This window comes from Molossus molossus, unplaced genomic scaffold (assembly GCF_014108415.1).
Source record: "Molossus molossus isolate mMolMol1 unplaced genomic scaffold, mMolMol1.p scaffold_m16_p_1, whole genome shotgun sequence".
NCBI classification, from domain to species: Eukaryota; Metazoa; Chordata; class Mammalia; order Chiroptera; family Molossidae; genus Molossus; species Molossus molossus.
Window position 1 is genome coordinate 206,846,132 of NW_023425344.1, and position 24,873 is coordinate 206,871,004.

At 38.2% G+C, this 24,873-nt stretch overlaps 1 protein-coding gene across 2 annotated transcripts in view; it reads left to right on the plus strand.

Annotated features, from left to right (window-relative positions):
• ATL1 (atlastin GTPase 1) overlaps positions 1 to 24,873 on the plus strand; it is an 81,342-nt gene that overhangs the window by 22,739 nt on the left and 33,730 nt on the right. For both annotated transcript variants that reach the window (XM_036265861.1, XM_036265864.1), the window contains exons 2-6: positions 7,417 to 7,664; positions 10,171 to 10,305; positions 16,188 to 16,292; positions 18,099 to 18,149; positions 20,812 to 20,868. In XM_036265861.1, coding sequence (XP_036121754.1) covers positions 7,417 to 7,664; positions 10,171 to 10,305; positions 16,188 to 16,292; positions 18,099 to 18,149; positions 20,812 to 20,868 — 596 coding nt within the window. The remainder of the gene's footprint in view (positions 1 to 7,416; positions 7,665 to 10,170; positions 10,306 to 16,187; positions 16,293 to 18,098; positions 18,150 to 20,811; positions 20,869 to 24,873) is intronic.

A 24,873-nucleotide genomic window follows, 5' to 3' on the forward strand; every position in this document is an offset into this window, starting at 1 on the left:
CTGGGGTCACTTAGCAAGAGGTATGGGGCTCTCTGTGGCTAGATGCTGCTTGTATGAGAGAATTTAGGAAAATCTGAAGCAGGAGCCAAAACAGGTCAATTCTATGGTAAAGCCACTGGAAACAGCTTGGGTGGACCTGAAAGTTGGGTGGGCAGGCCTTAGGGAATCCCCAGGGCAGGGCAAACAGTGTGAGTCAGGTTGCTGGAGTCCCAGATATGGCATTCCTCTTATGGCCTCATGGGGGAAGGGCTCACCAAAGGAACATCGACCTCTACCAGCACATCTGTCTGGAAGAAAGCTGCCTCTCCAGTTCTCACTCCAATGCCAAACAACTCAGTTCTTCCCTATAAATCTCTGGTGCCTTTCAAGCTGCCTCCCCTCCATGCTGGAGCTCAGAGGGAGCTAGTCCCAGTAAGTCTGTGCAGTGCACGGTCCCTTGAAGAGGAGCTGCCTGGGGCGTCAGCAGCCTCAGCCTCAGTTCCTGCTGGTTTTTACAGCCAGAAGTCATGGGGACTTCTCTTCCTGGCACTAGAACCCTGAGCTGGGAGCCTGGTATGAGATGGGGACACCTCACTCTTCAGAGAGGACCTTTACAGCTGAGGTATCTATCCTCCTGATTTTTATCTGCCCTATATAGGTGTGGGACCAGCCTTTCCCTGCCTCTGCCCCTCCTACCAGTCTCGATGTGGCTCCTTCTTTAATATTGTAGTTGTAGGACTTCCATTCAGCTGGAGTTCAGGCAGTTCTGAAGGATGTTTGTTCTGTACTTGTAATTTTGATGTGTTTGTGACAGCAGGTGAGTTCCGCGTTTACCTACACCGCCATCTTGATTGGAAGTCATAAACAATATTATTAATACTGGTCATTATTAAGCATATACTATTTGTCAGGCTCTTTGGTCTTCATTTAATGAACATTATTTCATTTAATTATCACAAAGTTTCTCTGATGTAGGTATAATTTTTAATCTAATTTTTCACATATAGGACAGTGAGCCATTGGGAATTTAAATAATTTCCACAACTTCATATGTGTAAGTTGTGAAGCTGGGATTATAGCAAAGACTCTCTGATTCCCATATCTATGATATGACAATATTTAAGCCATTATCTTTTAGATATAACATCCACTTTTCTTATCTTTGCAGACAAATTCATAGCTGTACACAATGGTTCCATTGTCTTCACATGATTTGTACTATTGTACAGAAAGTATTGCTATATATCTGTCTTTGTTAGTGAAAAACTAAATTGCATGTTAGATGTGCAATATTTCAACAGCACTATTTTATTTATTTATTTATTTGCCTCTGTTACCATTATTGAATTTTATTGCTCAGATAGTAGTCTAAGCCAATGAAAAGGCAAAATTTTAAAAAAAGGGAGGCATAAACATTTGATTAAATTGTCATTATTTTTAAGTGACTTGTATATCTAGAAAAGTGTTAATACACATCTGAAGACCTTAAACATATGACTATTTCATCAAAGTGGCCAGATACAAGACAAATATACAAATATTAATACATTTAAAAAATTAATTTATTTTTGTTACAGATAGTTCTCCTTTGTCCCCCATTGACACCCCCCTCCCCCTCCTCTCCACCCCATCCCCAGCTTTGTTGTCCATATCCATTGGTTATGTGTACATGCATATAAATTCTGTGGTTTATCTCTCTCCCCCCCACTTCCTCTTCTGGCGATTGTCAGTCTATACCCTACTTCCACGTCTCTGGGACTACCCTGTTCTTTAGACTGTTATGTTCATTACATTCCACAAACAAGTGAGATCACATGATACTTGTCTTTCTCTGCTTGGCTTGTTTGGCTTAGGATAATACTCTTCAGGTCCCTCCATCTCATCTCAATGAATAAGAGATCTTTCTTTCTTACAGCTGCATAGTACTCCATTGTGTATATGTACCACAGCTTTTTTATCCATTGGTCTACTGATGGACACATGGGCTGTTTTCAGATCTTTGCTATTGTAAATAGTGCTGCTATGAACATGGGGGTACATATATTCTTTCTGATTGGTGTTTCAGGCTTCCTAGGGTAGATTCCTAGAAGTGGGATCACTGGGTCAAATGGAAGTTCAATTTTTTATATTTTGAGGTAACACCACAGTGTTTTCCATAGTGGCTGCACCAGTCTGCATTACCATCAGTAGTGTACTAGAGTCCCCTTTTCTCCACACCCTCACCAACACTTGTTGTTTGATGATTTGTTGATGGCAGCCACTCTGACAGGTGTGAGGTGATACCTCATTGTTGTTTTAATTTGCATCTCTCTGATGATTAGTGATGTTGAGCATTTCTTCATATGTCTCTTGGCCATTTGTATGTACTGTTTGGAGAGGTATCTATTCAGCTCCTCTGCCCATTTTTTTTTTTTTTTTATCCTCACCAGAGAGGACATTTTTCCATTTTTTGTTCAGATAGAGTGGGAGGGAGAGAGAGAAAGAGAAACATCGATGTGAAAGGGACACATCGAATGGCTGCCACCCACACGACCAACTGAGGCCAGGGACAAACTGCAACTGAGGTACGTGCCCTTAGTGGGAACTGAACCCAGGTCTCTCTGGACCTCAGGCCGATGCTCTAACCACTGAGCCAAACCGACCAGGGAATCCTCTGCCCATTTTTTAATTGGGTTCTTTGTCTTCCTTTTGTTGAGGTGTATGAGCACAATTTGTATTTTGGAAATTAATCCCTTATCTGATGTATCATTGGCGATGATGCTCTCCCATACAGTGGGTTGCCTTTCCATTTTGATGATTGTATCTTTTGCTGTGCAGAAGCTTTTGAGTTTGATGTAGTCCCATGTGTTCATTTTCTTCTTTGTTTCTGTTGCCTTAGGGGATGTAGCAGTGAAAATTCTGCTGCGTATGATGTCTGAAATTTTGTTGCCTACATTTTCTTTTAGGATTTTTATGGATTCATGAGTCCCATTTAAGTCTTTTATCCATTTTGAGTTTATTCTTGTGTATGGTGTAAGTTGATGGTCTACTTACTTTCTTTCTTTTTTCTTTTTTTTGCATGTAGTTGTGCAATTTTCCCAACACCATTTATTACAGAGGCTGTCTTTACTCCATTTTATTGCTCTTGCCACCTTTGTTGACTATTAATTGAACATAATATTTTGGGTCAATTTCTGGGTTCTTTGTTCTGTTCCATTGATTTCTGTGCCTGTTCTTGTGCCAGTACCAGGCTGTTTTTATTACAGTGGCTTTGTAGTATAACCTGAAATCTGGTAATGTGATCCCTCCAACTTTGTTCTTCTGGGTTTTTTTTACCGTCACCTGAGGACATTTTTCCATTTTTTGTTCAGATAGAGTTGGGGGTGGGGGGAGAGAGAGAGAGAAACATCGACGTGAAAGGGACACATGGAGTGGCTGCCACCCGCACAACCCAACCAGGGCCAGGGACAAATTGCAACCAAGGTATGCGCCCTTAGCGGGAACCAAACCTGGGTCTCTCTGGACCACAGACCAACGCTTTAACCACTGAGCAAAACTGGTCAGGGCGGTCCTTCTTTTTCAAGATTGTTGTGGCTATTCGGGGTCTTTTTCAGTTCCATATGAACTTTTGAAGTATTTGGTTCCATATGAACTGTGAAGTATGTCGTTGGTATTTTGATGGGGATTGCGTTGAATCTATAGATAGCTTTGGGTAGTATGGACATTTTAATGATGTTGATTCTTCCAATCCATGAACAAGGTATGTGCTTCCACTTTTTTATATCTTCTTCTATTTCTTTTTTCAATGTTTTGTAGTTTTCTGCAAATAGGTCCTTTACTTCTTTGGTTGAGTTTATTCCTAGGTATCTTAATTTTTTTGCCATGTTGGTAAATGGGATTGTGTTTTCAGTTTCTCTTTCTGTGAGTTCATCATTAGTATATAAGAATGCCATCGATTTCTTGACATTAATTTTGTATCCTGCTACTTTGCCAAATTCATTTATTAATTCTAGTAGATTTTTGATAGAGTCTTTAGGGTTTTCTATGTACAATGTCATGTCATCTGCGAATGACAGTTTCACTTTCTCCTTTCCAATTTGGATCCCTTTTATTTTTTCTTCATGTCTGATTGCTGTGGCTAAGAGTTCCAGTACTATATTAAATAGGAGTGGCGAAAGTGGGCATCCCTGTCTTGTTTTTGTTCTTAAGAGAAATGCTTTTAGTTTCTGCCCATTGAGTATGATGTTGGCTGTAGGTCTTTCATATATGGCCTTTATTATGTTGAGATATGATCCCTCCAATCCTACATTGCTGAGCATTTTTATCAGAAATGGATGCTGGATTTTGTCGAATACTTTTTCAGCATCTATTGATATGATCATGTGGTTTTTATCTTTCATTTTGTTTATGTGGTGTATCACATTTATTGACTTGTGAATATTGTACCAGCCTGCATCCCTGGGATGAATTCCACTTGGTCAACAACACTATTTTAAAGATGAACAGCAATATATGTGTGTATGTGTGTGTGTGTGTGTATATATATATATATGTATATATATAGTTATAAATTTTATATATATGTATATATATGTGTATATGTATATGTATATATGTATATATATCAATGCGATCTGATGACTCACTTAAAACTATACTGAGATACGCCCTGGCTGGTTTGGCTCAGTGGTTGGAGCATCGGCCTGTGGTCCGGAGAGACCTGGGTTCGGTTCCTGCTGGGGGCACGTGCCTCGGTTGCTGTTTGTCCCGGGCCCTGGTTGGGTTGTGCGGGTGGCAGCTGCTCAATGTGTCCCTTTCACGTCGATGTTTCTCTCTCTCTCTCTCCCCCTCCCACTCTGCCTGAACAAAAAGTGGAAAAATGTCCTCAGGTGAGGATAAAAAGAAAAAAATTATACTGAGATACAATTGTCTTGATTTTCCCTTATTATAGAACTTATCAAATAGACATAGTGAATAATGTTTAAGTATATTTTCATAAATTTATATGGAAGGTTATTTAACAGCTCAGTTTGTTTCAAAAATTAATATTATTAAGGGTTGATTTAAGGTTAATATTATTTAAGGCTAGCCTGGCCAGTGTGGCTCAGTGGTTGAGCATCAATCTATGTACCAAGAGGTTTGATTACCAGTCAGGGCACATGCCCAGGTTGTGGGCCAGATCCCCAGTGGGGAGCATGCAGGAGGCAGCCAGTCCATGTTCTCTCTCATCAATGTTTCTATCGCTCTCTCTTCCTCTCCCTTCCTCTCTCTCTGCAATCAATAAAGAAAAAAAAAAATTTTTAAGGGATATTTTATTTATTTATTTTTTTATCCTCACCTGAGGACTTTTTTTCCATTTTTTGTTCAGCTAGAGTGGGAAGGAGAGAGAGGAAAAGAGAGAGAGAGAAACATCGACGTGAAAGGGACACATCGACCCAACCAGGGCTGGGGACAAACTGCAACCGAGGTATGTGCCCTTAGCGGGAACCGAACCCGGGCCTCTCTGGACCACAGGCCGACGCTCTAACTGCTGAGCCAAACCAGCCAGGGCATGAAAAAAATTTTTTTTAAATTATTTAAGGCTAGGTCATATATCTGATATGAGGAATCAATTGGTGCATGTTTTGACTTTCTGTTCTTTTGATACAATGAAAAGGAGCTTATTTATGTGTTGTCCAAGAGTTATTTGATATCCACTAAAGAGGCAGAATATTATAGTAGAAAGGTCTGGGATGGAAGATAGATAGATACCTGGATCTAATCCCAGATTGATAGATATTAACTATGTGAACTTGGATATATCACTTGCTAGTGGGTGTGATTTTGGGAAAATTACTTAATCCAATTCTTAATTTTCTCCTGTGTCAAAGTACAGTTAATAATAAATACTTTGATAGACTATTTAAAGGAATAACTAACACAGGTATATTGCCTGATACAGAATTTCTATTTCCTTTTCTTGGGCAAGGTTAGTTACATCTTTGGCTTTAGTTTCCTAAATCTACAATAATACTAATAGCATTCACTGTGTACCAGCCACTGTTCTCAGTGTGTTACATGGATATATTAATTTACAACAACCTTATGAGGTAGACACAGAGAGGTTAAACAATTTGTCTATGATTACTCAGCTAAGAAACGGGGAAGCCTTGATTTGAAACTCAGCAGCTGATTTTTAACCAAACTCGTTGTTTTAACATGTACCTATGTTTTTAACCACTACTATGAACTGCCTTTCTAAAGGAAGGAGTTGTAGGCTGTATCATTTGTTCTTTGCATGTTATGCTGCATGATAAACACTCATAGAACCTCAGGGGTATAGAACAGTACACGTTTATTGATCACATGTTGAAATGTGTGTTAGGCAACTCTGTTGATGTTGGCTTGGCTCCCTCACATGGCTGGGGGTCAGCTTGCTGCAAAGTTTGGCTGGCTCTGCAGTTTGCTCCTGTTGGGAAGTTTGCTCCTGTTCCATGTGTCTCTAATTCTGCAGCAAGCAGACTAATGTAGGAATATTTTCATGGTGAATGATAGAGGCACATCTGCTGTAGGAAATAATATGGCTGACCCCCAAGTCAAAGCATTATAAAGTTACAAAGGCAGTGGACTTGACACATTGAGGTTGTTTTGTAATATACTACAAATGCCAAAGCCTAGGGTTCCAATATTCTTGCATATTAAGGAAGAATTCTAAAAGTTGACCTCTATCAAAAATAGCATTTCTGACAATTTAATAGAAAACATGCAAGTGTGCATAGACATACACACACAGATACCCATACATTTATAGAAAGTATGCAGAATTTTTTCCAGGAATACTTAAAATCAGTCAGTAGTCCCAAGGTAGTGGTCGTGGTGATGATGATAGCTAACCTTAATGAGCTTACTATGTGACAGCACTGTTCTCAGCACTTTAAATATAGTAACGTCCTTAATCTTTACAACAGCCCTATTAAATAAATACTATTAGTAGTCTCCATATTACAGATGATGAAACTGAGAGGTTTAGTAGTTCCCTAGGTTCACAGTTTGTTTTTTTGTAAAATTTCCACATTAAGTAACTTTCAAAAATTTCTTTCTTTTTTTTAAATCCTCTCCTGAGGACATTTTTCCATTTTTTGTTCAGATAGAGTGGGAGGGAGAGAGAGGAAGAGAGAGAGAGAAAAACATTGATGTGAAAGGGACACATCGAGTGGCTGCCACCCGCACGACCAACCAGGGCCGGGGACAAACTGCAACCAAGGTACTTGCCCTTAGCGGGAATCAAACCCGGGTCTCTCGGGACCACAGGCTGACACTCTAACCGCTGAGCCAAACCGGCCAGGGCTCTTTCTTTTTTTAATTTTTATTTTTATTGAATTATTTCCAGACCTCTTTGCCATGGATTTGAAGAGGTACATACACATTTCTTGGTATTTTGAGATGATTACCTGAATACACTGTTGTTTTATTCAACAGATGGGTTTTCAGAAAAGACAAATGAATGGAGCTCAGAAGAGGAGGAGCCAGTGAAAAAGGCAGGACCAGTCCAAGTCCTTGTTGTCAAAGATCACCATTCCTTTGAGTTAGATGAAACAGCACTAAATCGAATCCTTCTCTCAGAGGCCGTCAGAGACAAGGAGGTTGTTGTTGTATCTGTTGCTGGAGCATTTAGAAAAGGAAAATCATTTCTAATGGACTTCATGTTGAGATACATGTACAATCAGGTAAGTAAGAGTTGTTTTTTTTTTTTTTTAAGTTTTCTGTTTCTGGTCTTCTGTCACTTTGTGTTTTTATTTAGTAGTGTCCATTATTTCCATTTCTATTATTATGTATCCTAAATATGCACTCGTTTAAAAATGCTGTGATGTAATCATTTCAACTTTGGTGCTTTGGGCACCAATCTACACAGGCCACTTTTGTCTGAAGCCACTCCACTCCACTTTGCTTAGAACATAACATTTTTACTCTTTTAAAAATAGGTACCTTGCCCTGGCCGGTTTGGCTCAGCAGTTAGAGCATTGGCCTGCGGTCCAGAGAGACCCGGGTTCAGTTCCTGCTAAGGGCGCGTACCTCGGTTGCAGTTTGTCCCCAGCCCTGGTTGAGCCATGTGGGTGGCAGCCACTTGATGTGTCCCTTTCACGTCGATGTTTCTCTTTCTCCCTCCCACTCTATCTGAACAAAAAATGGAAAAATGTCCTCGGGTGAGGATAAAAAAAAAAAAATAGGTATCGCATAGTAATATGGTTATAAACTTTACATGTTATATGGTTTAAAATGTCAAATAACTTTTGTCATAACTTATTTATTGTAATCATTTCCCCAAACATTTTTTTTTTATCCTCACCTGAGGACATTTTTGCATTCATCTTCAGATAGAACTGGAGGAAGAGAGAGACAAAGAGAGAGAAAGAAACATCGTTGAGAGAGAGACACATCGACTGGTTGCCACCCACACAACCCCAACTGGGGCCGGGGACAAACTGCAACCGAGGTATGCACCCTTAACGGGAACTGGACCTGGGACTCTCTGGTCCATGAGCCGACACTCTAACCGGCCTGAGCCAAACCGGCCAGGGCTCCCCCAACATTTATTATGACATTTTTTCAAGCATGCTGCAAAGTTAAAAGAATTTTACAGTGAACATCTGGGTATCCACTACCAAGATTCTACTATTAACATTAGTATTCTTGCTTTATCACATGTTTCTCCAACTATTCTTTCCATCCATCACTTCATCTTATTTCATTGATTCTTGTCAAAGTAAATGGCCAATATCAATATACTTCCCCATAAACATTCTCAATATACATCATTATTATGGATTTCAGTATTTATTTTTTCTTTTGTTGTAAAATTTACATAGTTACATGCACAAATCTCAAGAGTATATTTGTTTATTTTTTTGAAAATGCATATACCTCTGTAGCCCCAAATTCTCTCAAGTATATCTTGCCTTAACCCTAGATAGTTCTCTTATCTTTTCCCACTCTTTTTTCACCCTTACCCCACCCCCAGAGGCAACCAGCAGTGTCAGAACATTTGCAACAGGAGCATGGCACAGAAATGAGACTTTAAGGAACCCAGGATAAACCAAAAGCAGAGGGATAAATAGGAGATTAGAGCTGAGAAACAGAGAGTTGGGAGGGGAGAGCATAATAGTATTTTTTCTACCCTTTTACCCATAGCAATTCTGATGCAAATATGAATTTTGAGGCAGAATAGACACACTACCCAAAGAAACTCTGTACTATATGTATTTATACCATAATTCCATTTTGAGTTGATCATTTATAATTGGGTTATTTTTGAACAATTTTGTAATGTTAACTTTAACATCTTGTATCTTTAGTGTCAGTTTGAACAAATCAAGAACAAAACTGCTAAAACACTCAGGCTTTGAAAGAAGCAAAACTCTTATCATTCTGTATTTCTAACATACCAACATTAATGTGCTACTTAACACAGATGGGAAAATTGAATGAACAAAATTAGTATACTTTATATTCTTTGGGATTATATAATTTTAGGCATATTCATCGTTTTAACTGTTAAACATTTGACTGAAATGCTCAATAACACTTGTCATGTTGCTTGTGTTAAATAGCATTTGCTCAGATTAAAGTGCAAGAGATTTGTTTTGTTTTTGTTTTTCTGCACCTTCTAGGTGCCTCTCCTCCTGCTATTCAGTCTCTCCTCTCCCAATAAAGCATTTGTGTATATTATTATTTATATCCTGAGATAATATGTTCTCTCATATCTTTATTTTTTTGTTTCTGGAATGCCCTCCCCAAGTTTGCTCACCTGGAAAATTCCTAAACATCCTACAAGTCTTAGCTCAAACATCACCTCTCCTCTGAAGTCTTACCTGACCAAGAGTTAGTTATTTCTTTTCTTATGCTTCCATTTATGCCTAATATATACTCCCATTTTGGCATGCGTATATTACATCATAATGGTTTGTTAACACATCTATCTCCCTGTTAGGCTATGAGCTTCCTCTGGTCTGGAATATCTTTGTATCCCTAGGACCTAGCATAAAATGTGGCAGATGATTGCTCCTCTGTAATTACTTTTTGGATGAATTAGTAAAGTAATTGTGTCAATACAAAGATGTGCATATGTTGTTTCCTTTTAACTAGAGTTGGAGAGAGATACAAGCCTGAATAGATGAATGGAAAATACTATACTACATATCTAATTCCATATCATAGACTTTCTTAATTTTATAGGAATCAGTTGATTGGGTTGGAGATTACAATGAACCATTGACTGGTTTTTCATGGAGAGGTGGGTCTGAACGAGAGACTACAGGAATCCAGATATGGAGTGAAGTCTTCCTTATCAATAAACCTGATGGTAAAAAGGTATGATGTGAACTTCTTAAAGAAAATGGATTTTTACTTGAAACAGTTACCACTTTTCAGGATCCTCAAAAACTCTCTCTCTCTCTCTCTTTTTTTTTTTTTTTACCAAGTTTAACTTGTAATTTTATTATTATTATTTTAAATTTATCTTTATTTTTCAAAGTATTACGGTGTCCCTCCCTTTTTTCCCCATTGGCACCTTCCTTCCCACCCCTTTCACTGCACTGCTGTCTGTGTCCATTGGTTATGCATATAGGCGTATACGTTTTTCAGTTTATCTCTTCTCATCCCCCACCCCCTTCCCTCTGAGGTTTGTCAGTTTGTTCCCTATTTCCATGTCTATGGATCTGTTTTGTTCGTAAGCTTATTTTCTTCATTATGTTCCACAAATAAGTGAGATTATGTGATACTTGTCTTTCTCTGACTGGCTTATTTCACTTAGCATAATACTCTCCAGGTCCATCCATGTCGACTCAAAGGGTAAGAGATCTTTCTTTCTGGTTTTTGTTTTTAATCCTTACCCAAGGACATTTTTCTGTTTATCATCAGATAGAGTGGTAGGGAAGGAGGGAGGAAGAGAGAGACAGAGAGAGAGAGAAAAAGAGACAGAGACAGAGAGAGGGAGAGAAACATCAATGTGAGAGAGACATATTGACTGGTTGCCTCCCGCACCACCCCAACCAGGGCCGGGGACAAACCACAACCAAGGTATGTGCCCTTAACCAGAATCAAACATGTGACTCATTGGTCCATGGGGTGATGCTCTAACCATTGAGCAAAACCAGCCAGGGCAAGATCTTTCTTATAGCTACATAGTATTCTGTTGTGTAAATATACCACAGCTTTTTAAACCACTCATCTACTGCTGGACGCTTGGACTATTTCCAGATCTTAGCTATCGTAAATAGCACTGCTATGAACATGGAGGGGAATATATTCTTTCTGATTGGTGTTTCAGGCTTCTTAGGATATATTCCTAGAAGTGGGATCACTGGGTCAAAAGGCAGTTCAATTTTTAATTTTTTTGGGCAACACCATATTGTTTTCCATAGTGGCTACACCAGTCTGCATTCCCACCAGCAGTGTATTAGAGTCCCCTTTTCTCCACACTTGTTTGATGATTTGTTGATGGCGACCATTCTGACAGGTGTGAGGTGATACCTCATTGCTGTTTTAATTTGTATCTCTCTGATAATTACTGGTGTTGAGCATTTCCTCATATGTCTCTTGGCCATTTGTATGTCCTGTTTGGAGAGGTGTCTATTCAGCTCCTCTGCCCATTTTTTAATTGGGTTCTTTGTCTTCCTTTTGTTGAGTTGTATGAGTACTCTATATATTTTAGAAATTAACCCCTTATCTGCTGTATCATTGGCAATGATGTTCTTCCATACAGTTGGTTGCCTTTCCATTTTGATGGTTGTTTCTTTTGTTGTGCAGAAGCTTTTGAGTTTGATGTAGTCCCATGTGTTCATTTTTTCCTTTGTTTCTGTTGCGTTAGGGGATGTATCAGTGAAAATTCTGCTGTGTATGATGTCTGAAATTTTGTTGCCTACATTTTCTTCTAGGATTTTTATAGATTCATGAGTCACATTAAGTCTTTTATTTACTTTGAGTTTATTTTTGTGTATGGTGTAAGTTGATGGTCTAGTTTCATTTTTCTTGCATGTAGCTGTCCAGTTTTCCCAACACTGTTTATTAAAGAGTCTGTTTTTACTCCGTTATATGTTCTTGCCTCCTTTGTCAAATATTAATTGAGCATAGTGTCTTGGGTCCATTTCTGGGTTCTCTGTTCTGCTCCACTGGCCTATATGCCTGTTCTTGTGCCAGTACCAGGCTGTTTTGATTACAGTCATTTTGTAGTATAACCTGATATCCACTATTGTGATCCCACCTACTTTGTCTTTCTTTTTCAAGATTGCTGTGGCTATTCGGGGTCTTTTTCGGTTCCATATGAACATTTGAAGTATTTGTTCTAGTTTTGTGAAATATGTGATTGGTATTTTGATGGGGATTGCATTGAATCTATAGATTACTTTGGGTAATATGGACTTTTTAATGATGTTGATTCTTCCAATCCATGAACAAGGTATGTGCTTTCACTTTTTTATATCTTCCTCTATTTCTTTTTTTCAGTGTCCTGTAGTTTTCTGCAAATAGGTCCTTTGCTTCTTTGGTTAAGTTTATTCCTAGGTATCTTAATTTTTTTTTTTGCCACAATGGTAAATGGGATTGTGTTTTCAGTTTCTCTTTCTGTGAGTTCATCATTGGTGTGTAAGAATGCCATCCATTTCTTGACGTTAATTTTGTATTTTGCTACCTTGCCAAATTCATTTATTAATTAGAGTAGATTTTTGATGGAGTCTTTAGGGTTTTCTATGTACAATATCATGTCATCTGCAGATAATGAGAGCTTTACTTTCTCCTTTCCAATTTGGACCCCTTTTATTTTTTTCTTCATGTCTGAATGCTGCAGCTAAGACTTCCAGTACTATGTTAAATAGGAGTGGTGAAAGTGGGCATCCCTGTCTTGTTCCTGTTCTTAAGAGAAATTCTTTTAGTTTTTGCCCATTGAGTATGATGTTGGCTGTAGGTCTTTCATATATGGCCTTCATTATGTTGAGATATGATCCCTTTATTCCCACATTGCTGAGCGTTTTTATTAGAAATGGATGCTGGATTTTGTCGAATACTTTTTCAGCATCTATTGATATGATCATGTGGTTTTTATTCTTCATTTTATTTATGTGGTGTATCAGATTTATTGATTTGTGAATATTGTACCAGTCTTGCATCCCTGGGATGAATCCCATTTGGTCATGGTGAATAATTTTTTTGATGTATTGCTGCATCTGATTTGCTAGTATTTTGATCAGGATTTTGGCATCTGTGTTCATCAGGAATATTGGCCTGTAGTTTTCTTTCTTTGTAATGTTTTTCTGGTTTTGGCATTAGAATTATGCTGGCCTCATAAAACGAGTTTGGAAGTCTTCCTTCTTGAATTTTTTGAAATAGTTTGAGGAGAATGGGTGTTAGTTCTTTTTTGAATGTTCAGTAAAACTCCCCCATGAAGCCATCAGGGCCTGGGCTTTTGTTTGCTGGGAGAGTCTTGATTACCTCTTCAATTTCCTTAGATGTTATTGGTCTGTTCAAGTTTTCTCTCTCTTCTCGGTCCAGTTTTGGGAGACTGTGTTTCTAGAAATTTGTCTATGTCACTTAGATTGTCATATTTGTTGCCATATAATTGTTCATAGTAGTTGTTAACCATCCTCTGTATTTCTGTGGTGTCAGTTGTTACTTCTCCTCTTTCATTTCTGATTTTGTGTATTTGGGTTATCTCTCTTTGTTTCTTGGTGAGTCTAGCTAAGGGTCCATCAGTCTTGTTTATCTTTTCAAAAAACCAGCTCTTTATTTCATTGATCCTTTGAAATTTTTTTTTTTGGTCTCTATGTCATTTATTTCTGCTCTGATCTTTGCTATTTTCTTCCTTCTACTTGCTCTGAGGTTTTCTTTTTGTTTGCTTTCTTATTCTTTAAGTTGTGAGGTTAGACAGTCAATTAGAAATTTTTCTTGTTTCTTGAGGTAGGCCTGTAGTACTATGAACTTCCCTCTCAGAACTGCTTTCACTGCATCCCATAGATTTTGTGTTGTTGTGTGTTCATTTTCATTGGTTTCCAGGAAGTTTTTAATTTCTTCCTTGATCTCCTCAGTAACCCATTCATTGTTTCATAACATGCTATTTAGCCTCCAAGTGTTCAATCGTCTTTGCTGCAATTGATTTCTAGTTTCATGCCATTGTGATCTGACAAGATGCTTGATATGATTTCAATCTTCTTGAACTTGTAGAGATTTAGTTTGTGTCCTAACATGTGGTCTATCTTTGAGAACGTCCCATGTACACTTGACAAGAATGTGAATTCTGTAATTTTGGGGTGTAATTCTCTGTAGCTATCTATTAAGTCCATTTGGTCTAGTGCTTCATTTAGAGTCTCTGTTTCCTTGTTAATTTTTTGTCTAGAGGATCTATCCAGTTATGTCATAGGGGTGTTGAAGGCTCCTGCTATGTTGTATTGCTGTCAGTTTCTCCTTTGAAGTCCTCTAGAAGATTTTAAATATATTTTGGTGCTCCTATATTGGGTGCATATATGTTTATCAAGGTTATATCTTCCTGTTGGCTAGATCTTTTCAATATTATGTAGTGACCTTCTTTGTCTCTAGTTATGGCCTTTATTTTGAACTCTATTTTATCAGATATGAGTATTGCTATCCCAGCTTTTTTTCCCTTTCTGTTTGCTTGGAAGATTTTTTCCATCCCTTCACTTTCAACCTATGTGAGTCTTTTGTTGTGAGGTGGGTCTCTTGTAAACAACATATAGATGAGTCATGCTTTCTTACCCAATCAGCTACTCTGTGTCTTTTTATCAGAGCATTCAGTCCATTTACATTTAAGGTGATTATTAATATGTACTTATTTATTGCCTTTTTTGTTTAGTTTGGTTATATTTTTCTATTTCTTCTACTAATTATATCAGTCCTTTTAACATTTCTTGGAGTACTGGTTTGGTGCTAATGTATTCCCTTAGCCTTTTTTTGTCTGGGAAGCTCTTTATTTGACCTTCTATTTTGAATGACAGCCTTGCTGGATAGAGTAGTCTTGGATTCAGATCCTTCTTTTTCATGACTTTGATTACTTCATGCCATTCCCTTCTACCTGTAGCGTTTCTTTTGAGAAGTCAGCTGATAGCCTTATGGGGGTTCCTTTGTAGGTAACCTGTTGCTTATCTCTTGCTGCTTTAGGATTCTCTCTTTGTCTTTAATTTTTGGCATTTTAATTACTATGTGTCTTGGTGTGGACCTGTTTGCTTTCTTTTTAGTTGGGGCTCTCTGTGCTCCTTGAACTTGAATGCCTTCTTCCTTCACCAAATTAGGGAAGTTTTCTGTCACTATTTCTTCAAATATATTCTCTAACCCTTGCTCATTTTTTTCTTCCTCGGGGACTCCTATGATGCGAATATTATTATGTTTTCAGTTGTCCCACAGTTCTCTTAAGCCGTCTTCTTGTTTTTTAATCATTTTTTCCTTTTGGTTTTCTGATTGGTTGATTTTTTTCTACCCTGTCTTCTAATTCACTGATCCGGTCGTCAGGTTCCTCTACTCTGCTGTTTAGATCTTCCAATGTGTTCTTTATTTCTGATATGTCATTCTTCATTTCTTCTTGGTGGTTTTTAATTTCCAATTGGTTGATTTTCAACATCTCTGTGTCCTTACTCATGCTGTTGAGCTTCCTCAAGATCATGGCTCTGAATTCTAGCTCTGTTAACTTGCTTAACTGCTCCACATTTATCTCATCTTCGGTAGAGGTCTCTTGTTCTTTCATTTGGCTTTTGTTTCTGTGTTTCACCATTTTAGCTATCACAGTGGGCTTTGGAGCCTGCCAAATTTTCCCTGTGGGTGTTGGTGTTCTGCTGTTTGTGGCTCCCTCTCCTGGGTTTGGATGAGCGAGGGAGGACCCACGTTAAACACCACTGTCAAGTCTTACTTTCCTGGTTAGAGTTGCTAGCCCAGGAATGGTACAGTTTTTCTCTAGCTTTTTGCCTGGAGGGTATCTAGTGATCAGAGTGAGCAAAATTGTAGGGACAGTGGAACAGCAGATCAGCTAATATCTAAACATTGTTTCAATGCTGTTTCTGTTATGGTTAAAGTTAATCATCACAGTATTCAGCAGATAGTTAATATTTTTATTTTCTTTGGCATTCATGGCACATGTAAAAAAATAAAGTATTCATTATTAATGGTTTACTTTAGTTCTTATAGTATTAACTTTGTGCTAACCTTAATGCTCACATGTCCCATAAAATATCAGTAATATTCTTTATTGCCTGTAGGTTGCAGTGCTATTGATGGATACTCAGGGAACCTTTGATAGTCAGTCAACTTTGAGAGATTCGGCCACAGTATTTGCCCTTAGCACAATGATCAGCTCAATACAGGTATGGAATAAAATAAATCCACTTTTATGGATGTTTCTTTCACTAAAAATTATGAATATATATACTTATAATATGTGTGTTAGTGAGACAAATGGTAAATCATGTGTATTATTTAGTTCAATTAGCATTCTAGTTTTAATGCTTTCTATAAGAGTAGAATTTTTTTGTTATTGTCATCTCATTTTTGATAAGTTTTCAAATTGCCTACTTTAGTCAGAAATGATTATATTATTGATAATTTTTTCTGTTTAAAGCATGTAATAAACTCAATAATATTAAATCTTATAATATATGTAGATACATTGGGATCACCTGTTATAAGTTTTATTTAAAGAAACAAGATATAGAAATGCAAAATTTTATTTTACATAGCTAGTAGAAATATTTCTAAATGTAAAAAAAAATTTATATGTGTTCACACTTTTTAAAATACCTTAATATACATTTAGGAAAGTAACAGTCTTCTTGTAAAAATTTTTATCTTTCTTTCCTTTCCTTTTTTCTTTCTCTGTCTTTTTTTTAAAGTATTGCCTTTGAGGTAATTGCAGGCTTTATAAGTTGTCCTAAAAGCCCTTTGAAAATTTTACTGTAACCACAGAATACATAGCATAAAAGATTTTAAAACAATTTAAAATTATTTTTTATTTACTGTAAAGAGCAAGAAGAGATAGTAGATAAGAAACAGACTGTTAAAAGAAAGGTAAGATAGTTGTAAAAGGTAGGAAAGACAAAGTGGTTAGGATGAGTAAGTCAAGCCTGAAATTATAAGCAAGAAGAAAAAATGGAACTAGTGAACCAGCAATAAAGGTACATCATATGTAGGTAGGACAACCATGAAAGGATGGATAGAAGGAAAACGGAATTTTTTTTTTATCCTTACCTGAGGACATTTTTGCCTTTGTCTTCAGATAGAGCTGGAGGAAGAGAGAGAGAAAAACATCAATGTGAGAGAGACACATTGACTGGTTGTCACCCACACGACCCAACCAGGGCTGGAGACAAACTGCAACCGAGGTACATGCCCTTAGTGGGAACTGAACTTGGGACTCTCTGGTCCATGGGCTGATGCTCTAACTGCTAAGCCAAACCGGCCAGGACTGCCTGTTTAATATTTATATTTTAACTGAAGACATTATATATATATTTGGTATGTGCCCCTAGCGGGAACCGAACCCGGGACTCTCTGGTCCGCAGACCGACGCTCCAACCACTGAGCAAAACTGGCCAGGGCAAGACATGCAGTATTTTCACTGAAAAAAAATCTAAGTCATTTCAGTAATGACTGTTATTATCTGAGACATGATCTATTTAAAAGTATACCATTTACGCCAGATACAGTGATCTGCTCATGAAACAATAATGCATATGTTTACCGGTGTGAGAATGATATTTAGAACCTAACTTCCATGTGATGAAACTTTCTATAGACACACTAAGATAATCAATTGTGAAGAAGTCAACATAATTATTCAAGACTATTTTATATATGGATTATTCAGATTTAGATTGCCATTATGTATAAAAGGGAGTATTTTATTGACTAATTGTTGAATTAGGTTGATAAAGTAATTTTAATATTCTGCCTCCAGACAGGTAGCTCTTAACATTTCTAGAACTATTTTATGATCATTGTACATTGCTTATTGTCTCTCTAGCTTCTTTAGTCCTTCGTGAAGGTCTTATAAATACCTTATATAAAAATGTATGTAGGAAAGTTCAAATTTGTGATAATTGATAGTTAGGAAAATAGAGAATGACAAAGTGAGTGCTGAGAATGATGCTAATTAACTTTATTTCTTAATCGAGGTATATAACTTATCCCAAAATGTCCAGGAGGATGATCTTCAGCATCTTCAGGTAACAATATATATATATACTCTTTTTGAATATCTGATAATCTTTTAAACATAAACTTCAGGATTTTGTTGGGTCTTCTACTTGGAAACCTTAACAATTCAGAAAGATTTAGAAACATAACCAAATGGACATTGTCCTATTTCCAGGTTTCTTGTCCAGCCTTGTATGGGTATGCTCTTTCTAAATCAGTTTCCAAATTCCTTTGTTTCTGAAAAACTACTTGCTCTTGACCCAGTGTATGAAAATATGTGGCAAATTAGAATGGAAAAAGAATCTTTGGTTTAAAAATGACCTAAAATGTGAAGATGAAGTCTTAAGATCAGGGATTTAAGAATTGCTGGTATATCAGTTGTATGACAGTTTTGTTTTGTTTTTCTTGTGGACCACTTTATACCTAAAACTATGAGGGGCTACTTGATAACTTATAGAATTTTATTTTAGATCTGAAAGAGACCTCAGTGACAACTAATTTATACTTCATATTTTATACATGAGGAAAATTTGGCTGAAAGAAATAAATGACTTGCCCAAATTCTTGTGGCTAATTAGTGGTAGAGTGGGAGTAAAAATATGGTCATCTGACCGGGCTCAGTGCTTCTTCTACTCTCCAAGCAGCATTTAAATCTCAAGTAGAAGATTAGCTATATCCTAAAGATACTTTACTCTCTGTAACACTGCTCTCTTTCAATTCATGTTATATTAGTTACATAGCAAAGCCTATTGTTTCTCTGATAGTTGGTCTTTTTACATTTTATAGAAAATTTTGCTTTCAGTATAATTATCTTGGCAATAAGAGCAATGTACAAATTTAACAGATAACAAAGGATGATAAAGCAGGGTAATCTGTAATGTCAGAAAAATCATTTGAGTTTACAACCAGCATAATTCCCAAATATATTTTTCTTCTTTATTAAATCAGTTATTTATTTATTTATTTATTTTATTCTTCAATTGATCTTAGAGGAAGGAACAGAGAGAGAGAAAGAGAAGAAACATTAATGTAAGAGAGAAACATCAACCTATTGCCTCCCGCACACACCCAGACCAGGAATTGAACCTACAACCTAGGTATGTGCTCTGACCGGGAATCGAACCCACCACCTTTTGGTGCATGGGCAATGCTCCAATCAACTGAGCTATACCAGCCAGGGCCAAAATATATTCTTGTACATCTCACTGATCACTTATGCCAAATAGGCAATATGCCAAATAATTGTTAGATGTTTTTTATAATAAGTACAGTTACTTCTTCAGGCATATACTGTTCAATACCAGTTTTAGGGATTTCTTAAAAAGAACTGAGTTTGGACTTTAATATTGAGTAAATGGTCTTTTTTGAGATCATTAAAAAATTTTCCTGTAAATGACATCTCAGTCTTCCTCAAAAAAGATTGTGAATTCAATTTATGTTAGTAGATCATTCTAATGAGAGTGTTTAACCCCTGGACCAGATTCAATTTATGTTAGTAGATCATTCTAATGAGAGTGTTTAACCCCTGGACCAGCTGCCTTTTAGATATGATATTCCAGATTTTCATTTAATCACTCTAATTCGATACCTAGTAATACCCTTTGCTTTCTAGATTCTCATAGCTCCCACGGAAGAGACAATGTGGTACCCTGGAAGCTATTCTAAAGGGGGAAGGGATGGAGATCCTGTGTATCAGCATTCTTTCCCAGCTCTAAGAAGTCTTGTGGCTTGTTATTCTTGTGTATGCAGTGACATTTCCTGAATACACATGGGGAAATCCTCTCAGCCACTCTGGATGAAACTCATACCAGAGGCCCAGTCACAATCACCCCTTCAGGTCTGTGTTCTCCAAAACCTTCCATTTCTGGCAACACAAAAACTGCTATGGTGCCTCTCAACTGGAAGCAATAAAAAATACGAGATGGCAGTGTATCTGATTTTTCACTTTTTAAGCCAAATGCCTATGTGCCTTTGTAATAATCCAGGCCATTGTGTCATTAAGTGTCCTCAGGCAACAACTTTTATAAATGTATCCTATATAATTCATTGCTTTTTAATCTAATTATGCAAGTTCTGCTCTGAAAGGTCATTTAACATGTTCCTTTCTCCCCATCTTCTCTACAAAAAATTGTCCTATATTCTAGATATAAAAGATGTTAGCTTTGCCCTAGCTAGTTTGGCTCAGAGGTTAGAGTGTCGGCCCGCGGACCAATGAGTTGTGGGTTTGATTCTGGTCAAGGGCATGTACCTCGGGTGCATTTTGTCCCCGGCCCTGGTTGGGGTCATGCAGGAGGTAGCCAGTCAATATGTCTCTTTCACATCAATGTTTCTCTCTCTCTCTCTCTCTCTCTCTCTCTCTCTCTCCCTCCCTCCCTCCCTCCCTCCCTCCTTCCCATTCTATCTGAAGATAAATAGAAAAATATCCTCAGGTGAGGATTAAAAAAAAAATGTTAGCTTTAAAATGGAAAATTTATTTTTACTTTATGTATTTAATTTTAAAATATCTAATAACTGTACTGTTTTATCTAATACTTAGTTCCTTAAAATGATTATTATAATCTTAATAATATAGTATTACCTTACATCTTGAGGAAAAATATGAATAGAAGAAAGCCAAGAAGTAAAACTTTGCAGATACTGAAGTTCTCTTTGTGCACGTGTGTGTTTGTGTGTGTGTGATTTTCCTTCTAGCTTTTCACTGAATATGGCAGGCTGGCAATGGAGGAAACATTCCTGAAGCCATTTCAGGTGAGTTGGGGTTAAAGGATGATAAATTCCTATTAAATTTTCCTGAAGATGATAGCAGGTATTTTAATTAATTGTGAAGGTCTGTTTCTTTCTCTTTTTTATTTATTATTTTTTTAATTTTCTTTATTGATTTTAGAGAGAGAGGAAGTGAGAAGGAGAGAGAGATAGAAACATCAATGAGAGAGAACATCGATTGGCTGTCTCCTGCATGCCCCCCACTGGGGATCAGGCCCACAACCTGGGCATGTGTCCTGACCAGGAATCAAACCGGCAACCTCTTAGTGCATAGGTCGGTGCTCAACCACTGAGCCACACCGGCTGGACTGTTTCTTTCTCTTTTTAAATATTTCATTTAAGAAGCACTTTTGAATACCTGTTTAATGTTATTTGATGCAAGGAGAAGATAGAAATGGGGAAATAAAAATTTAACAAACTTTTTTTTTTTTTAAAGAAAGGAAAAATAAAAGAATGAATGAAATATTTTGGTTCCTGGAAGAATATCAGCTTTTCTACCCTGAACCCAAACCTAGAGATGTCACAAAACAAAATGTATGTTTGTTAAACGTAAAATCTAAAAACAAACAAATAAGACCCCTGGCACAATAGAAGGTGGATACAAACCACAGCAAAAGCTGGCTGAGCACCAGAGAATTTTTGGGAGGTGTCCTTTTCTTTCTTACACATTGACCTGTGGGAACCATTACCTGCTCCGTTACACTGAGTATCAGAAGAACAGCAAAGAGCTCAACCTCTGCTGGGGACAGCAGGATAATATCAGAGCACTATCTGTGCTTGGATTGGGTGGGATAAGTAGATAGTCTGACCCTCTTATATTCTCTTTTGCCTCTACCTCTCTATATACCAAGAACCAAGAGATTATAACAAAGTCAAGCAGCCCTTTAAAACAGTTACCTGGAGGAGGAACAGATTTAAACACCAAATACTGTCTACCCGAAGCATGATAACTTCAGTTTAGGCTTATCAGATGGGACTCAAACTAAGCCTTAGAATCTAACCCCTTCTTTCAGACACACATCACCAGCCAAAATGAACATGTCCTGGGGTAATGTAAACACACAGGAAAACTGAACAACTGATAAAGAGCAAGGTATAATTAATGGCTCAAATGGCAAATAATTTATAATGAGCTATATTAATTATCACTACATAACAAATCATCATAAAGTCATAAACATTTATTATCTCACACAGTTTTTGAGTCTACCCGACTCAGGAATCTATTTGGAGTGACTTAGGCTGGGTGGTTTTGGCTCAGGGTCTCAAGAAGTCTTGCTCAAACAGTTGGCCAGGAGACATCTCTGAAGACTTGACTGGAGGTTCCACTTCTAAGCTCGCTCACATGGCTTTTGGTAGGAGGCTTCAGTTCCTTGCCACATGGACTCTTTCATAGGGCTTCTCACAACAGGCATCCCCCAGAGCAAATGACTCCATTGCCAGAAAGAGTGGCCAAGAGAGAAGCAGCAATCATTTCCAATCTAATCTTGGAAGTGAGGACACCATTAGTTCTGCCAAATTCTATTGGTCATGCAGACTAACCTTGGCATAATATAGAAGGGGCCTAAACAAAGGTGGGAATACCAGGAGGTGGGGATCTAGGGAGCCTTATTGGAGGCAGACTACCATATAAGCATATTAAATATTCTTAAGAAATAAGGGATGAATGTCTTATGTATCCAGTAATAGAAGATTAGATAATTTGGATTAACTTTCTTCCTAACAACAATAAAAATAAAAACCAGAAAATTAAAAATTTGTTTGAATGAATAAGTATTAACAAGATAGTAGAAAATTATTGTGATCATGCCCTGGCTGGTTTGGCTCAGCGGTTAGAGTGTTGGCCCGCAGATGGGAGAGTCCCGTGTTCGGTTCCCGCTAAGGGCACGTATCTTGGTTGCAGTTTGTCCCCGGCCCTGGTTGGGGTCGTGTGGGTGGCAGCCTCTTGATATGTCTCTCTCAAGTCGATGTTTCTCTCTCTCTTTTCCTCCCTCCCGCTCTATCTGAAGATAAATGCAAGAATGTCCTTGGGTGAGGATTAAAAAAAATTGTTGTGATCCAAGGGAAGGTAGAGGCCAATGAGGGAATGCGTATTATTATGTAAACATCAATCAAAAGAAAGCTAAGGTAGCTACATTAATATCAAATGAAGTGCTCTTTAAGAAAAAGCACTAATAGAGTTAAAAGGGTGTTTCTTAATACTACAAGGATGAGTTGTGAGTAAACAAACTGGTAAATATGTAAGCAAAATGTAAACAAACATTATCTATATTTAAATAATTTATAATTTATGGTACTTAAAAAAGAAGGAACCAAAATGCTGTAGAATGTAAGTTTTGGTCCTTGTATCAATGAGGACATTTTTAATATAGTTTAAAAATGAGCAAAACTAAACAGCATATTGTTTAAGAATACATATACAGGACTTCTGGTCAAGATGGCGGCATAGGTAAACGCAGTAATTGTCTTCTCCCACAACCACATCAAAATTACAACTAAACTACAGAACAACCATCATTCAGAACTGCCTAAAATCGAGCTGAATTGAAGTCCTACAACTATGAAATTAAAGCAGCTGCCACATCGAGACTGGTAGGAGGGGCAGAGGCTCGGATAGACTGGTCCCACTCCCACATGTGGTGGATACCTCGGCTATGAAGTCCTCCCTGAGGAGTGAGGGGTCCCTGTCCCACACCAGGCCCCCAGTTCAGGGTTCCAGTGCCAGGAAGATAAATCCCCATAACTTCTGGCTATAAAAACCAGCAGGAACTGAGGCTGAGGGAGGCTGAAACTTCTGAAGTCCCAGACAGTTCCTCTTAAGGGGCCCATGCACGGACTTACCTGGACTCGCTCCCTCCAGGTTCCAGCACTGGGGAGGCAGCTTGAAAGACACCAGAGAAATATGGAGAAGAACTGAGTTGTTTGGCATCGGGGCAAGAGCTGAAAAGGCAGTTTTCTCCCAGATGTGCTGATGGAGAAGGCCATTGTTCTTTTGGTGAGCCCTTCCCCAAAGGGCCAGCAGAGGAGCACCATAGCTGGACTCCAACAACCTGGCTCACACTGGTTGCCCAGCCCTGGTGATTCCCTGAGGCCTTGCCCCACCCAGTTTTTGGGTCCACCCAAGCTGCTTCCAGTGGCTTTACCATAGGAGGGGCCTGTCTTGGCTCCTGCCTCAGATTTTCCTAAATTCTCTCAAACAAGCAGCATCTGGTCTCAGCAAGCCCCATACCTCTCACTAAGTAGCTACAGCCCTGGAAGTAGAAGCAGCCAGCCTTGGTTCTCAGCTTGGCTTTGCCTGGGCATCTCCAAGTCCAGCACAAGAAGCAACCATCTGCAGATAGCTTTGTAGCTTATGCCTGGTGGCTCCAGGTAGAACACAGGCAGTGGCTGACCTTGCCCCAGAGCCAGCACACCCAATAGACAGCTTCAGACCACGTTGAAGCACCACCACCCAACCACCTCCACAAGTGACACACTCAAGAAGTGGACTCAGTGGGTACCAGAGTCCTGCTAAAGTAAGTCTTGCTATGTGTGGTGGGCCCCTGCACAGCTGATTCTCCAAGGTAGTCAGAGGTCAGTGGGCAGTGGGCACAACCAGTTCTTTCAGCTGATCAGCCTGAGTAAATCCACAACAGTGATTAAGACTCAATTATAACAGAGGGGTATACAGTCCACATCAGAGGTGCATGTTAAGGGCCCAGCTGGGGTGATCAGGGAGGTTTGCCACTGGACCTTCAGGACACCAACTATAATAGGCCACCCTAGGAAGCCTAGGAGACATAGCTACTCTACCTAATACATAGAAATAAACACAGGAAGGCAGCCAAAATGAAGAGACAAAGAAACATGTCCTAAATGAAAGAACAGAACAAAACTCTAGGAAATGAACTAAATGAAACAGAGATAAGGAATCTAACAGATGCAGCGTTCAAAACACTGCATGTAAGGATGCTCATGGAACTTTGTGAGGACCTCAAGAGCATAATAAAG